Source organism: Macaca mulatta, chromosome 10, assembly GCF_049350105.2.
Source record: "Macaca mulatta isolate MMU2019108-1 chromosome 10, T2T-MMU8v2.0, whole genome shotgun sequence".
NCBI classification, from domain to species: domain Eukaryota; kingdom Metazoa; phylum Chordata; class Mammalia; order Primates; family Cercopithecidae; genus Macaca; species Macaca mulatta.
In genome coordinates, this window is record NC_133415.1 from 65812825 (window position 1) to 65827895 (window position 15071).

Sequence of the window (15071 nt, forward strand, 5' to 3'; positions counted from 1 at the left end):
AGTTCATTTTCTCCCTCCTTCATCCAATGTGTGGAGTACTGGCTCTGTGCTGGGCACCACTCCGGGCACTGGGGGAAGTACTAAGTCACACACACACAGACCCCCTAAACTATCCCCCACACCTCCCAGCCCCCTCCCCAAGGCTTAGCCAGAGCAGTGAAGGCTGCAGGCTGTGGTGCCAGACTGCCTGGCTTTGAATTCAGGGTCCTCCGTTTGTGATTTTCTTGACCTTGTTGTTCCTATTACTACAAATGTATGAGGTGGGTCTCATCAACCCTGTTTTACAGATGAGGAAGCTGAAGCATGACATTCACTAAGACTGTGAACTTGTTTCTAATAAATAACTATAATACGTTTCTCAGAGTCAAGTATGTACTAACGAACTCACAAGTATGTGAGTTAGGTATGTATTAAGGAAGAGTCTCATGACCCCATGGCCATTCCCAGTTCTGAGGTACATAATGTTTTTACTGCAACTTCCTGCTGTTAGATACCTGGAGGATATCCTTAACCACACTGTGTAATGCAACCACACATTGTGGGGTCAACTTGGATGCTTCTCTCCAGGGCTGTAGTGAAGACACCAAGCCACTTGCAGGAGACAGTTCCAGGAAAGGTCCCAAGGCAATGTGGCTTTCAGGTGATGAAAACTTTATGTAAAATATGTTAACTGTCGTTAGAAAATTTAAAATTATGTTTCTGGTTCTTAAACATCCTGCTGTAAACAGAGCTCAACCTCCCTAGAAAAAGACTGGGTAAATACGGACAATAACTAATCAGAATTCCTACACCTCCCTACGGATCCCAAAGGCCCACCTGGCTACTCCAGGCCACCTCCCAAGGGGACAATCCAGACTCTCTCATGAACACACAACTGAAGGCAGAGTTCTTCAGCTTGTCAGAACTCATTCAGAACTCATTCTCGCTTTTGTGGCATGAAAAAGCAAGGCTTCCTCCTTACTTGATATTCTGAAACTTCACAGTAAATTTTGACTGTAAATCCACCAAAACATGGCTCTTCTGCAACCCAGCCCCAAGTCTGGCACTGTGGAGACTCACTTCTAGAGGACTAGCTAAGGGTTTACTACAGGGCTAGCTCAGAAGGGCCAGAGAGAAAGGCAGATCAAAACCAACAGCTGCCCCACGCACAGGGGCCACCAAGCCCATCCCTGGGAAATGGCCCTGCCCCAACACCCAAGCAGGGACTGGAGTGGGGCAGGGAGTCAGCTGTCCCTACTCTCTGCTAAAGAGACAAGCACAAGTCCACTCCTCACTGTCCAGTCAGTCCTGCCCCATGAAAGACACAACAAGGATGCAACAGACAACCCCTATGTGGGACACACCACGGGACAACTGATGTTGTTGGTGGCAGCGCAGTCATAGGGCGGCGGCACTCTAGATGAACAGGCAGTGGAGACAGGACAGTAAGTCACTTATGTGGACCCTGCTTGGCCGCTGATCCAACAAACCAACTGTAAAACGAATTTCTAAGACAATTCGAAAGGTGTGACTACAGGTTGACTGCTAGATAATTCCAAACGTGTTCATCTTGTTAGAGGACTGATAATGAACATGAAATTATATAAGAAAATATCCTTATTTTTTAGAAATACCTATCTGAGTAAGTAGTGGTAAAATTATATGATATCTAGAATTTACCTTAAGATATTTTAGCAAAAAAAAAAAGGATAAATGAAGCAAATGAGACAGAATTTCAACAATTATTGAATATGGGTGATGGGGTTTGTGGCATCATTCTCTTTGTGTATGATTAAAATATCTCATAGGCCAGGTGTGGTGGCTCATGCCTGTAATCTCAGCAATTTGGGAGGCCAAGGTGGGCAGATCACTTGAGCTCAGGAGTTCAAGACCAGCCTGGAAAACATGGTGAAACCCCATCTCTACCAAAAACACAAAAAATTAGCCAGGCGTGGTGGCGTGTTCCTGTGGTCCAAGCTATTCAAGAGGCTGAAGCAGAAGAATCGCTTGAACCTGGGAGGTGGAGGCTGCAGTGAACCAAGATCGCGCCAGTGCCACTTCACTGCAGCCTGGGCGACAAAGTGAGACCCTCTCAAAATTAAAAAAAGGAAAAAGAGATGAAAAGGGTTTCTAAAAATTTCTCAAAATTAAAAAAAAAAATGTGAAACAGTCAGTAAAAGCAATCACAGCCTTCCTCAGCTCCTTGAAGTTATAGAGACAATTATTTGAGCCCCCCTTTGCAACAACAAATGCCTGACATTCACATACAACAATCACAAGCTGGTTTACATATGAGGAAATGTTGTCTCCTCAATTTTACTTCGTGGTGTTACAATCCATTCTGTCAGCAAAAACCTTTCAAAGAGGCAGAAAACTCTTGGGAGGCAGGGTGGGAGGTAAAGAAAAGGAAAGAAATAGACAAGACAGTGCTGCTACAGTTCCTCTCACAAATGAAATGGAGCCTCGACTGTTTCCCCAGATGACTGAACAGCTTCCAGATTGGCTTAATGTGGGAGCTCAACACATTCTCTCTCACACAAAGGAATTCGAGCTGGCTGCAAGTACAGCGTCTAGAACAGATGTTCTTAACTTGTGGTCGACAGATCCCTGATACAAAATTTTAAATGTGCATGACAGTTTTCTAGAGAGTATTCAGCTTTCTTTGGATTCTCAAAGTGATCCATGTCCCAAAAAGTTAAGAACCACCGATCTTAATTAAAGAGGGTTTGAAAGCAAACTGACTAGATCGAAGCTCTGGCCATGGGTTGTGCAAAGAAAGCTTTTTATTTGAGAACACCTGATACTTTTGGAAATGTTCTTGGATCACAAACAACCTGACTGACAGTCTATCTCCAACAGCCACAAACAAGGCAAACAGTCTAGTCCTGCAGACCATACAGGGTACATCTACAGAGGGTTCTACTTGCATCACCCACACTTCCACTCCTGTGAAACAACTGTCTTGGGTATGAGAAGTGCCAGGATAGGCCAGGTGAATGGCAGGCTGCCCAACAACCCCAATCCCAAACCAACCTCCCAGGCCATGGGTCCAAGTCCCTGCAGGAAGATGCTAATAGGCAGAACAGGTAGAACATGTAGACACAAACATCTAGTTTATTTTTTCTGACTGTAACCAAAGTCAGCAAAAGAAACAATGAAACTTCAGTGCCCTAGAAATCCTCCTGGATTCAATGACAACACATCAATGGCTGGGCACAGGGTTGGATTCCTTTTATGAAATCATCTCATAATCTCTCATCATCCCAGGAGAGGACAGTGCCTCTTGGGACTGCATGAATCTTTAATAGCTACACCACATTTTCTCATCCTTTAAGTTACGACAGACAGGTTCTCTCTCTCCAAGAGCATCAGGTTAGATGCTCTTTCACTCTTACAACCATCAGGTGGAGAGAGGACCATGACATGGTTCATTTAACTGTGGAGTCTGGGATGCTGGATGAAGGCATCTCCAGGCAGGACTGGAGGGTGATTTTGCTAAAGGCTGCTCACTGCTCATTTCACTGCATGCTGCTTTTCTCACTTCGGCTGGGAGTTTGAAGGACCATGTAATCACAGAGAAGATTAGGACTCCCTGTGAAATCAATCACTGCCTTTAGTGATTGTTCCACGATCTGTTCTCCAATAGTGCATGCATTTCTCTTTGAGCTGTATTCACATCAGCGCCGGAGCCTCAGAAAGAATGCGTGTTTACACTCTGTACTCTCCAACGGGTAATATTTATCATAGAAATCTAATACATATTCTTCAGTCTTGAATCCAAACTTCTGGTACAGTAGCATAGCGGGGTTGCTTGCTGAGACGTGAAGGGTTACGTCCTTGCCCATGCAGGTCTGCCAAAAGAGTGGAAAAATACAAGATAAAAATGGAAAGGCCTGAGGGAAAATGAGTAGGTGAAGAAACGCTTTTAAGTGTAGGCAGTTAGTTATGGAAACTGGAGAAATCAGAGACTGAGGCTGAGACATTGCAACACCTAGCAACAGCTGGAAACAGAATGACATTTTGCTGCTGATCAAAACATTCACAAGACCAAGGAAATCGATAGTATTTTGGGCGTTTTTTATTTTTCTTTGAAGCAAAGGGTCAATGGGGATACTACTATTGTCAGCTTTATTATTTATAACTCGCTTACCTTTAAGTATGTCAAACATTTCAATACCCAACACTATGATAACCTTGAATAAATACAGAACAAAATAAATTTTGTTTTTAAAACTAGATGTTATCTTGTACCTCCCCAAAACCTGTAAAAATTCCTTACTAAACCTGCTAAATTACGTGTACAAACATGAAATATTAAGAATGTAATGATAAAAAACCTGAGGCCCTTGTATAGACCTTCTGAATCCCAAAGTCCACCTTCTGTCTCTCTAAAACTGGCAGAATTAGCTTCTTAGAACTGAGATTTCTACATTCAGCTTTGACCTAATCTTAGGGGAAAAGAGTAACAATCATTCTATCAACACAAGGCAAGTCCTTAGATTATTTAATCAGCTACACAGAGTAAGGTGTCCCAAAAGTCATATCATTTAAGAACTTACTTTTTAATAAAGAAGGCACTGAAATACTGAAGTTGATAGAGTCCTTGAGATTTATAACCCATGGTTCTCTCAGGCCTCTAAGAACTCCTCTGTTGACCGTCATCTGATAGCTACCTGCTTTCTCTGCTTAACTTCCATGTGTATCCATAGGAATTTTTAGGTCAAGAGAGCACTTACTAGTATGCCAGGGACAAGAGCACCTTGTAAATTTTTAAAGCAAATTTTGAGGGGTCATGTTAGTGTTTGCAAGATTGCAAATATACGTGATCTCACCGTGGCCATCATTGAGTATCAGCGACTGTGCGCCACCTATGTTTGGGCCCTCAGGTGTATGGTCTGGCTGGAGGGGAAGATGCCCACCTGCAAAGATGAACCACTCCTCCACTGGCCTCGCAAACACTCAGCAGGGACTGACTCTGTACAGCCCTCATGCTGGGCACCAAGGACACACACACACAAGGACAAAGTACTACTGCTGCCCTGTCTTCAGGCCCTTACCAGTGACAGATAAGGCAGCAAATCCTCTAAGTGCTCTCCTAGGTTAAAAAGACGCATACTGAGAGATCTCAACTCTTGGGTGGGATGCGGCAGAGAAAGGGAGTGCTATAGAAATAACTGAGAAACTCTCAAGAGAAAACCACCACCCAAAGTAGCACGTATTAATTACTCAGTGAGTGATTTACACAGTCACCGCCTAAGGAGAGAAGGAAAACAATTTCTAGGAAAATGGTTCTCAAGGTTCCTGCCAACATTTGGGAATTATTAAGCAAGTTTCATTAAAAATTGGAGAAACAACTTTTATCATCTTCATCTCCTCTTTAAAAGGAATCTTGCCTGCATAACATATAATCCTCCATACCAAACGGTTTCTAAGTAAAAGTTAACTAAAAAAACTCTAGGGGAAAAAAATCCTTGCATGTTTTTTGATGTTGGTGTATGGTGTGTTTTCTTCAAAGGTGATACAAATATATCAAAGGATGAATTATAATTCAATACTAGAATCAAATCTTAGAAGGTTCATATCAGCCTTATACAGTGATAGTAAAATTAAAAACTATCAGCAATAAAATATGTAGCTAGGCGTGGTGGCTCATGCCCATAATCCTAGCACTTGGGAGGCTGAGGTGGGAGGATTGCTTGAACCCAGGAGTTCAAGTACAGACCAGGCAACACAGTGAGACCCTGTCCCTACAAAAACTCAGCCAGGCATGGTAGTGTGCGCCTGTGGTCCTGGCTACCCAGAAGGCTGAGGCGGGAAAATCACTTGAGCCCAGGAGGTTGAGGCTGCGGTGAGCTATGATTGTGCCACTCCAGCCTGGGTGACAGAATGAGACCGTGTCTCAAAATATATATATAAATTCTTATTGATACAGTTGTGCTAAAATGTTTACAAATATTTTAAAAAATAAAAATAATAGTCCTACCCTCACTTCTCTGAGTTGCGAAGGTGATGATCCTAAGAGCAGTAGCTATTACTAATATGAATAGTCTACCCTAAAGCTCTTGCTTTTGGTGTTTTCTCATTTTATTTACTACACATGTTCACAAACTGGTTTCTATGAAAGCTGGGTCTAAATAATAATCTTATTTTACAGGGTCGGAGATTTTTGTCTGTGTGCTTTGACAACCTCATGAATGCTGTTGACTGGCTTTCTTCACTTGGTTTCCAAGGAAACCATTCCATTGGGCCATGCTGGGAAGGGCTAGCTTAGCTTCATTCCTCCTCCAGGTTGTTCAGGGGAGCCCAGACACAGGTGATAAATCATAAACATAGACAACTTACCTGAATCAGATGATAGATCATGAAAGTTGCAATTCCTGCTCTTCTCCATTCAGGGTGGACAAAGAGAAATGAAATGTAAGCTTCATTGTATTTCACGTCGGGAACCATGAAGCCAAAGGCAATGATGACTTTCTTATAAAGAACAACAACACTGAAGTCTGGGTACTGCAGACACTCAGACAGGTCAATGCCTAAGAAAAGAAACCATCAGAGACTCAAACCACATGCCTTTGAGAATTAAGGAACACCAAGCTGTTCAGCATGTACATATGGCTACACCTGCATGCTAAAAAAAAAAAAAAAACACCAAAACTGGAGGTAACATAGATACCACACGTCCAGATCATAAAAATAAGAATGAATTTTAGAAAACACTGAAATTAACATAGTATTTTCTAAGTACATATATTAAAAGAAGAGTGGCAGAATAGGGTAGGTAGCAGTGCACAGGTTCAGAATTGGACACAGCTGGCTTTGAACTCAGCCTCCTCTACCATGTGTGGCTTGGCACATTTCAAAATGTCTCAGAGACTCCGTTCCTGCAATGCGTAACATGAAGAGCACACCTAGACCTGACAGGGTTGAATAAAGATCCCCCCGAGCGTGTTCTATCACATCCTTTACCCCACACACATATAATTTATAAGCTCTTTTGTACAAACGATACCTTTCACAAAAAATAAGTAAAATATGGTTCTATGCATAATGTATGGAAGGCACCTAACATAAGGGCAGGAAGCAGAAGATGATCCCAGAATGTTACTTTTGGCTCAATATGACTCCCAAAAGAGTGAGTGCAGCTCTGCCACCACATGCACGGTTATGTGATTATGTGACAATAAAGACGACACAGCTCTAATCTTGATGAAATCGTATCTAACACCTGAAAGGTACGTATTATTTCCTTTAGGTTTCAAGGCAGCATGGGAAAGCAGATCCACAAAGAACAGTTTATATTTAGCAATGAAAATGTGTTCCTTTAATTAATGACTTTGGTCTTCAGAGGCAATTTTGTTAAGGCTGATAAAATGACAAATTATACTGGGCCTACCCTTATTCTCAAAGTCTGTGATCAGGGTATTTGGCTTTTAAAAAACACCTTCTGGCTGTACTAACACTCTCTAAGGAACAGCTAAATAAACATAAAGAATTATTAAGCCAAAAACAAAAGTGTCCAAACACGCCCAAGCTACCAGTCTGTGTATCTTTGATAGACATTACCTGGTATCTAAATATATGCAGAAGCAAAACAGGATGAATCTTTTACTCTGGAAGCAGAGACAAACAGGGAAGAGAAACAAACAAAAACACTGTTTATTGCTGGCTTCTTCTAGATTTTAGGAAAATAAGAGGTATTTGTATTTTAGTATTTCTATATTAGCAGAGACAAACTAAATGAAATCATAAATAAAAATCTTAAGGCTATCACATAAACTAATTTTAAAAATTGCTAGAATGGACTGTACAGAAAAATGACCCGCCTGGTTTGGGAGAGGGAACATACCAGGCCAAAAAAACTCCTGACACATGGAGTTGATCGTTGGGATGTGATTTGGCCGCACGTAACAGTAATCGAGAGGCGCGTCGGGCTCCGGCGTCCAGTGAGGGTCGCTCCTGTGCAGGTGGGAACGAATCTGTGACAGGAGCTGCAGTTTGGGTGGCTTTGTTTCATAATCACGCCTCCGGTACCACAGAAGATAAACAAATTCAAGTCAAGAAAAATACCTGGTATTATTCCTAGCTTTTTGACTCATGTAAACTCTTTGATCTGCTTGAAACTTTAAAGTAACCTGCACTGTTTTACACGAAGCTGGCTTGATTACAGCTATACTTTTATGTATGAAACCTAAAATTCACTCTGAACATTCATCAGGCTAAAGCCCTCTGTACCCACCAGGGACTGTGCCAGGTGCCTTCATGAACAAAGTGAGGAAACAGAAATAGCATCAGATTCACCCCGAGGAGTCAGACATGAGGATGCATCTCCAGTGCCTTGGAGGCCAGAAGAGGGAACATTCAACTTTGTGGGGCATTTGGGGAACACCAGAGACAAAGTGAGCTTGGAGCAGGCTCATAAACAGCTTCTCACTGCGCCTGCCCAGGAATGTGGTGCTGGCATGGAGGGTGAGGGTGATCATGGAGCTGCAGGGCAGTTGGAGTGCAATGAGTGCAATAACGTGCTCTCATTTACAGTGCCAGACACTGCTGGGACCTCTCTAGCAAGCTCAGCTTCCATTTCATTGCCTGGACAATGAGATTCATTATTGGAAACTGTTTCATATACATCCAGTCTAGATGGAGGCTCAACTGAGACGTCTTTCACATTTTTTCACTTCAGACTACTAAAAATATACAACTTTAGTATTTAAAATAACATAATGAGGGCTGGGCCCAGTGGCTCACGCCTGTGATCCCAGCACTTTGGGAGGCCAAGCCGGGCAGATCACTTGAGGTCAGGAGTTCAAGACCAGCTTGGCCAACATGGTGAAACCCTGTCTCTGCTAAAAATACAAAAATTACCTGGGCTTTGTGGTGCATGCCTATAATCCCAGCTACTCAGAAGGCTGAGGCAAGAGAATTCCCTGAACCCCGGAGGCGGAGGTTACAGTGAGCCAAGATTGCACCACTGCACCCCAGCCTGGGTGACAGGGCGAGAGTCTGTCTCAAAAAATAATAATAATAATAAAATAATGATTATGATAATCACAAAGCAATCTTTCAGTTAATTTATTCTTCCTTTTTAAGTTTCTTTCAAAGGACCATGTTCTCTGTAAAAAAGTAGAGTTGAAACAAGCAAAGGACAAAACTGGAGGTGAAGCACAGAACTCAGTCCTTGCCAATGCTGCTCACAGTTTGTGATCTTTATTCTCTCCAACAGGAGAATAGGGCACAGAAACCACAATCATTATCTCTTATGACACACCTGACATCACATCTCTAGTTCTCCATATACCTGATATAAGGTTTCAAGATCCGAGAGGTATAAGGGCTGACAATACTCTGGTCCACAGCCATATCTTCTGATCCGACCAAGCGATACAAAAACTTGGTGGTCTGGTGTCGAAATCCCTTCCTGGATGGCAAGGAAGTCTATGAGAAAGAAACACTGGTTATACAGAAATAAAATTACTCAGGCCGGGCGTAGTGGCTCACGCCTGCAATCCCAGCACTTTGGGAGGCCAAGGCGGGCAGATCACAAGGTCAGAAGATCGAGACCATCCTGGCTAACACGGTAAAACCTCGTCTCTACTAAAAATACAAAAATTAGCTGGCCGTGGTGGCAGGTGTGCCTGCAGTCCCAGCTACTTGGGAGGCTGAGGCAAGAGAATGGCATGAACCCAGGAGGTGGAGCTTGCAGTGAGCCGAGATCTCGCCACTGCACTCCAGCATGGGCGACAGAGAGAGACTCCGTCTCAAAAAAAAAAGAAAAAAAAAAAGAAACAAAATTACTCTGAGGATTGGTTAATTTCCATATAATTAGTATCATATTTTTATGTGTCAAAAAGTAGGTCTTTTTGTATTACTTATTTGGAAAGCTCAAACTTCAATACAAAGTTTGTAGACACCTTTGCATAAAACTAGACATAAAAAACCAACCCCAGCTGTTTAAAATCAAAATAGTAATTTTAAAATTATGAAATCATTAAAAAAAATTTTTAACTCATTACAGTGAGAGAGATACAGGATTGAACACTGGATTTGCAGCTTCTCTAGGCTTCACTTTGTCTATATTATGCCTTCAACCCATTCACTAAATATTAACCAGCACTACTATCAAGTAGGTAACACACACGGGTCATATTATATGATCACTCTGTTATCCAAAGAGCCACTGGGGCCAACTACTACTTATATAGAATTTTTGAAATACATTTCTGATATGGTTTGGCTCTGTGTTCCCAGACAAATCTCATCTTGAATTGTACTCCCTTAATTTCTTTGTGTTGTGGGAGGGACCTGGTGGGAGATAATTTGAATCATGGGGGCAGTTTCCACCATACTGTTCTCGTGGTAGTGAATAAGCCTCACGAGATCTGAGGGTTTATCAGGGGTTTCTGCTTTTGCATCTTCCTCATTTGTTTCTTGCCACTGCACTCTAAGAAGTGTCTTTTGCCTCCTGCCATGATGCTGAGGCCTACCCAGCCATGTGGAACTGTAAGTCCAATTAAACTTCTTTTTCTTTCCAGTCTTGGGTATGTCTTTATCAGCAGCATGAAAACGGACTAATATAATAAATTGGCACCAGGAGCGGGGTGTTGCCGAAAAAATATCTGAAAATGTGGAAATGACTTTGGAACTGGGCATAAGGCAGAGGCTGAAACAGTTTGGAGGGCTCATAAGAAGACAGGAAAATGTGGGAAAGTTTGGAACTTCCTAGAGATTTGTTGAATGGCTTTGACAAAAATGCTGACAGTGATATGAACAATAAGGTCCAGGCTGAGGTGGTCTCAGATAGAGATAAGGAACTTGTTGGGAATTGGAGCAAAGGTGACTCTTATTATGTTTTAGCAAAGAGACTGGCGGCATTTTGTCCCTGCCCTAGAGATCTGTGGAACTCTGAATTTGAGAGAGATGATTTAGGGTATCTGGTGGAAGAAATTTCTAAGCAGCAGAGCATTCAAGAGGTGACTTGAAGGACAGGCATGGTGGCTCATGCCTGTAATCCTAGCACTATGGGAGACTGAGGTGGGCGGATCACCTGGGGTCAGGAGTTCAAGACCAGCTTGGCCAACATAGTGAAACCCTGTCTCTACTAAAAATACAAAAATTAGCCGGGCATAGTGGCACACACCTGTAATCCCAGCTACTTGGGAGGCTGAGGCAGGAGAATCACTTGAACCTGGGAGGCAGAGGTTGCAGTGAGCCGAGATCGCACCACTGTACTCCAGCCTGGACAACAGAGCAAGACTCTGTCTCAAAAAAAAAAAAAAAAGTGATTTGGGTGCTGTTAAAAGCATCCATTTTAAAAGCGAAACAAGACATGAAAGTTCAGAAAATGTGCAGCCTGACAATGCAATAGAAAAGAAAAACTCATTTTTTGAGGAGAAATTCAAGCTGGCTGCAGAAATTTCCATAAGTAACAAGGAGCCCAATGTTAATCCCCAAGACAATCTCCAGGGCATGCCATAGGTATTCATGGCAGCCCCTCCCATCATAGACCTGGAAGCCTAGAAGGCAGCCTGGGGACTTGCTGCCCTGCACCCCAGCCGCTCCAGTCATTGCTAAAAGGGGCCAAGAAACAGCTCGGCCCATGGTTTCAGAGGGTGCAAGCCTCAAACCTTGGCAGCTTCCACTTCGTGTTGAGCCTGAGGGCGCACAGAAGTCAAGAATTGAGGTTTGGGAACCTCCACCTAGATTTCAGAAGATGGATGGATACACCTGGATGCCCAGGCAAAAGTTTGCTGCCGGGGCAGGGTCCTTATAGAAAATCTCTGCTAGGGCAGTGCAGAGCCCTCCACAGAGTCCCTACTGGGGCACTGCCAGTGGAGCTATGAGAAGAGGGCCACTGTCCTCCAGACCCAAGAATGGCAGATCCACCGACAGCTTGCACTGTGCAATTAGAAAAGTTGCAGACACTCAATGCCAGCCCATGAAAGCAGCCAGGGGGAGGGCTATACCCTGCAAAGCCACAGGGGTGGAGCTGCCTAAGACTTTGGGAACCTACCTCTTGCATCAGTGTGACCTGGATGTAAGATAAGGAGTTGAAGGAGATCATTTTAGATCATTTAGAATTTGCCCTGCTGTAATTCAAGCTTGCATGGGCCCTGTAACCCCTTTGTTTTGGCCTCCCATGTAGAACTGCTGTATTTACCCAATACCTGTACCCCTATTGTATCTAGGAAGTAACTAGCTTGCTTTTGATTTTACAGGCTCATAGGCGGAAGGGACTTGCCTTGTCTCAGATAAGACTTGGGACTGTGGACATTTGGGTTACTGCTGAAATGAGTTAAGACTTTGGGGGACTGTTGGGAAGGCATGATTGGTTTTGAAATGTGAAGACATGAGATTTGGAGAGGCCAGGGGTGGAATGATATGGTTTGGCTCTGTGTCTCCACTCAAATCTCATCTTGAATTGTATTCCCATAATTCCCACATGGTGTGGGAAAGACCCGGTGGGAGATAATTTGGATCATGGGGGCAGTTTCCACCATACTGTTCTCATGGTAGTGAATAAGTCTCACGAGATCCGATGGTTTTATCAGGGGTTTCCGCTTTTGCATCTTTCTCATTTTTCTTTTGCCACCACGATGTAAGAAGTGCCTTTTGCCTCCCACCATGATTCTGAGGCCTCCCTAGCCAGGTGGGACTCTAAGTCCAATTAAACTTCTTTTTCTTCCCAATCTCAGGTATGTCTTTATCAGCAGTGTGAAAATAGACTAATATAATCTCTTTTCTAGTGAATATATTCGACAAAAATGGGAGTGATGTAGAATATCATCCCTAAAATAAATTTCAGTAGCACAGAGGTCCTATCAGGGGTTCAGTGAGGAAGAGGTCTCTATTCCCTAGGAAGGTATTCTAACAGACTTGGTGGATTTTATGTATTTCCTTTCAAACCCCAAGAGCTGGACTGGAAATATGTTGTTCTTCAGTGACTGCCGCTCCAGGGCTTTCAGTCATGTACTAACAGAACATGTGCAATTAGGGCTTCATAGCAAAGAAATCAGATGGAAGATTAAAAGGCACATTTATAAAGTTGTTTGCGAAGGGTTGGATGAAGTTTAAAAACCTGAGCTGTTTTTGTAGAATCAGTTTGCTCTTAACCTAGAAAATAACTTTGTTAAAAGAAAAGAGCAAGATTCCTTCCATTATAATTTGCTTTCATACCTTCCCAAACTGGACACCAAAATTTTCAAAGGCCAACTTTGAATTCTTCCAAGGCTTAAAGTCAGTTTCAAGGTAAAACTGAAAAGTGTGGTATGTAATTTCTAAATACAGCCACTAACAATTCCTCCATCCCTACAGGTGTAAGTGGCTCCTCATACCAAAAGGCAGGATAAATTTCCCCTCCCCCTGAAGCTGGGTGGACCTTGTGAATGGCTCTAACCAATCAGAAAGTAGCAGAAATAACTTTCTGGGACTTTTGAGTCTAGGTCTTAAGACAACTGGTGGCTTGCTTCCACTTTCTTCCTCCTGGAGTCAGCTAGACCAGTTAATGACTAGAGGCCACAGGGAGATGGACTCTGGAGGAAGAGAGGTTCTCCTGGTCATTCCAATCCCAAACTAGCTCCCAGGTTAATGCAGCACGAGTGACCCCAGCCTTCAGCCTACTAAGTAAAGAACCACCCAGTAGTACCCAGTCAATCCACAGGATCAGAAAAAAGACACAGGTATCAAAAGCCACTAAGTTTTGGAGTGGTTTATAATGCAGCAACAGATAACTGAAACACCAGCCACTGAAATACTTACTGCACTGCACAGAATACTCTCATTATCTGGTTAATGTCTCAAGGTAAGTTCTGGGGAGCTCCATCCAAGTTATACAGCCCCCTAACTTCTTCCCACTCTAGTGTAAACCACTCCCAAAGCTGCCTGGATCCACTGCCTCCCATTGGTCTCTCTGCTCCCACTCTTACACCCATACTATCCACTCTTGACACAGAGGCCAGAGTCTTCTAAAAACACAAATTCACTTCCCTTGAGCAAAACTCCGACATGGCTTCCTGCCACATGTTCAGAATGCAGTTCAAACTCCTTACTTATGACCTGCAGGATCCTGCAGGATCTGGCCCCTGTCACCCCAGTGGCCTCATTAGCCACCAGCCTGTTCCCTCTGCCATCACTAGGTTCCAGCCACATACACCAACCCAACTCCTGCTTCAGGGCCTGTGCCTGGGCCTTCCACCCTGACCCTTCATCACCCTGGCTCCTCCTTGTGGACTTAGTTCAAGTGCTGCCTCCTCAGAGAGGCTGTCCTGAACCCCCATAGAGCAGTGCTCCTGCCCACTACTCCTCCACTGGCCCTGCGTTCACTCTGCATGATGTAATCTTATTTGCCTGGCGAGCTAGTTAATGTCAGCTCCCTGCTCAAGGATGTCCCCTGCCTAAGGACAGGGACTTACTCTGTCTTAGTTCACAGCAGATCCCCTGCTAGAATAGCACTTGGCACTTTTTGGTTTTTTTTTTTTTTTTTTGAAACGAAGTCTCACTCTGTTGCCCAAGCTAGAATGCAGTGGCATCATCTCCGCTCACTGCAACCTCCACCTCCCGGATTCAAGCGATTCTCCTGCCTCAGTCTCCTGAACCGCTGGGACTATAGGCACATACCACTAAGCCTGGCTAATTTTTGTATTTTTAGTAGAGACGGGGTTTCATTATGTTGGCCAGGCTGGTCTTGAACTCCTGACATCATGATCTGCCCACCTCAGTCTCCCAAAGTGTGGGGATTACAGGCGTGAGCCACCACACCCTGCTTTTTTTTTTTTCTTTTCTTTTTTTTTTTTTTTGAGACAGTCTCATTCAGTTGCCCAGGCTGGAGTGCAGTGGCATGATCATGGCTCACTACAGCCTTGACCTCCTAGGCTCAAGCAATCCTCCCACCTCAGCCTCCTGAGTAGCACATGTCACCACACCTGGCTAATTTTTGTGTTTTTCTGGTAGAGACGAGGTTTCCTCATGTTGCCCAGGCTGGTCTCAAACTCCTGAGCTCAAGTGATCTGCCTGCCTTGGTCTCCCAAAGTGCTGGGATTACAGGTTTGACCCATGTTACGGCTCTTGGCGTATGTTATGTACTTGACTTACATTTGCTG

General features: G+C 43.6%; 1 protein-coding gene across 4 annotated transcripts in view; it reads right to left on the minus strand.

The window, feature by feature from the left end:
* Positions 1 to 3075: 3075 nt before the first annotated feature.
* KAT14 (lysine acetyltransferase 14) overlaps positions 3076 to 15071 on the minus strand; it is a 46696-nt gene continuing 34700 nt past the window's right edge. For all 4 annotated transcript variants that reach the window (XM_077951143.1, XM_077951142.1, XM_077951145.1 and 1 more), the window contains 4 exons: positions 9275 to 9411; positions 7826 to 8001; positions 6322 to 6512; positions 3076 to 3830 (listed from right to left, as the gene is read on the minus strand). In XM_077951143.1, coding sequence (XP_077807269.1) covers positions 3657 to 3830; positions 6322 to 6512; positions 7826 to 8001; positions 9275 to 9411 — 678 coding nt within the window. In that variant the 3' untranslated portion in view covers positions 3076 to 3656. The remainder of the gene's footprint in view (positions 3831 to 6321; positions 6513 to 7825; positions 8002 to 9274; positions 9412 to 15071) is intronic.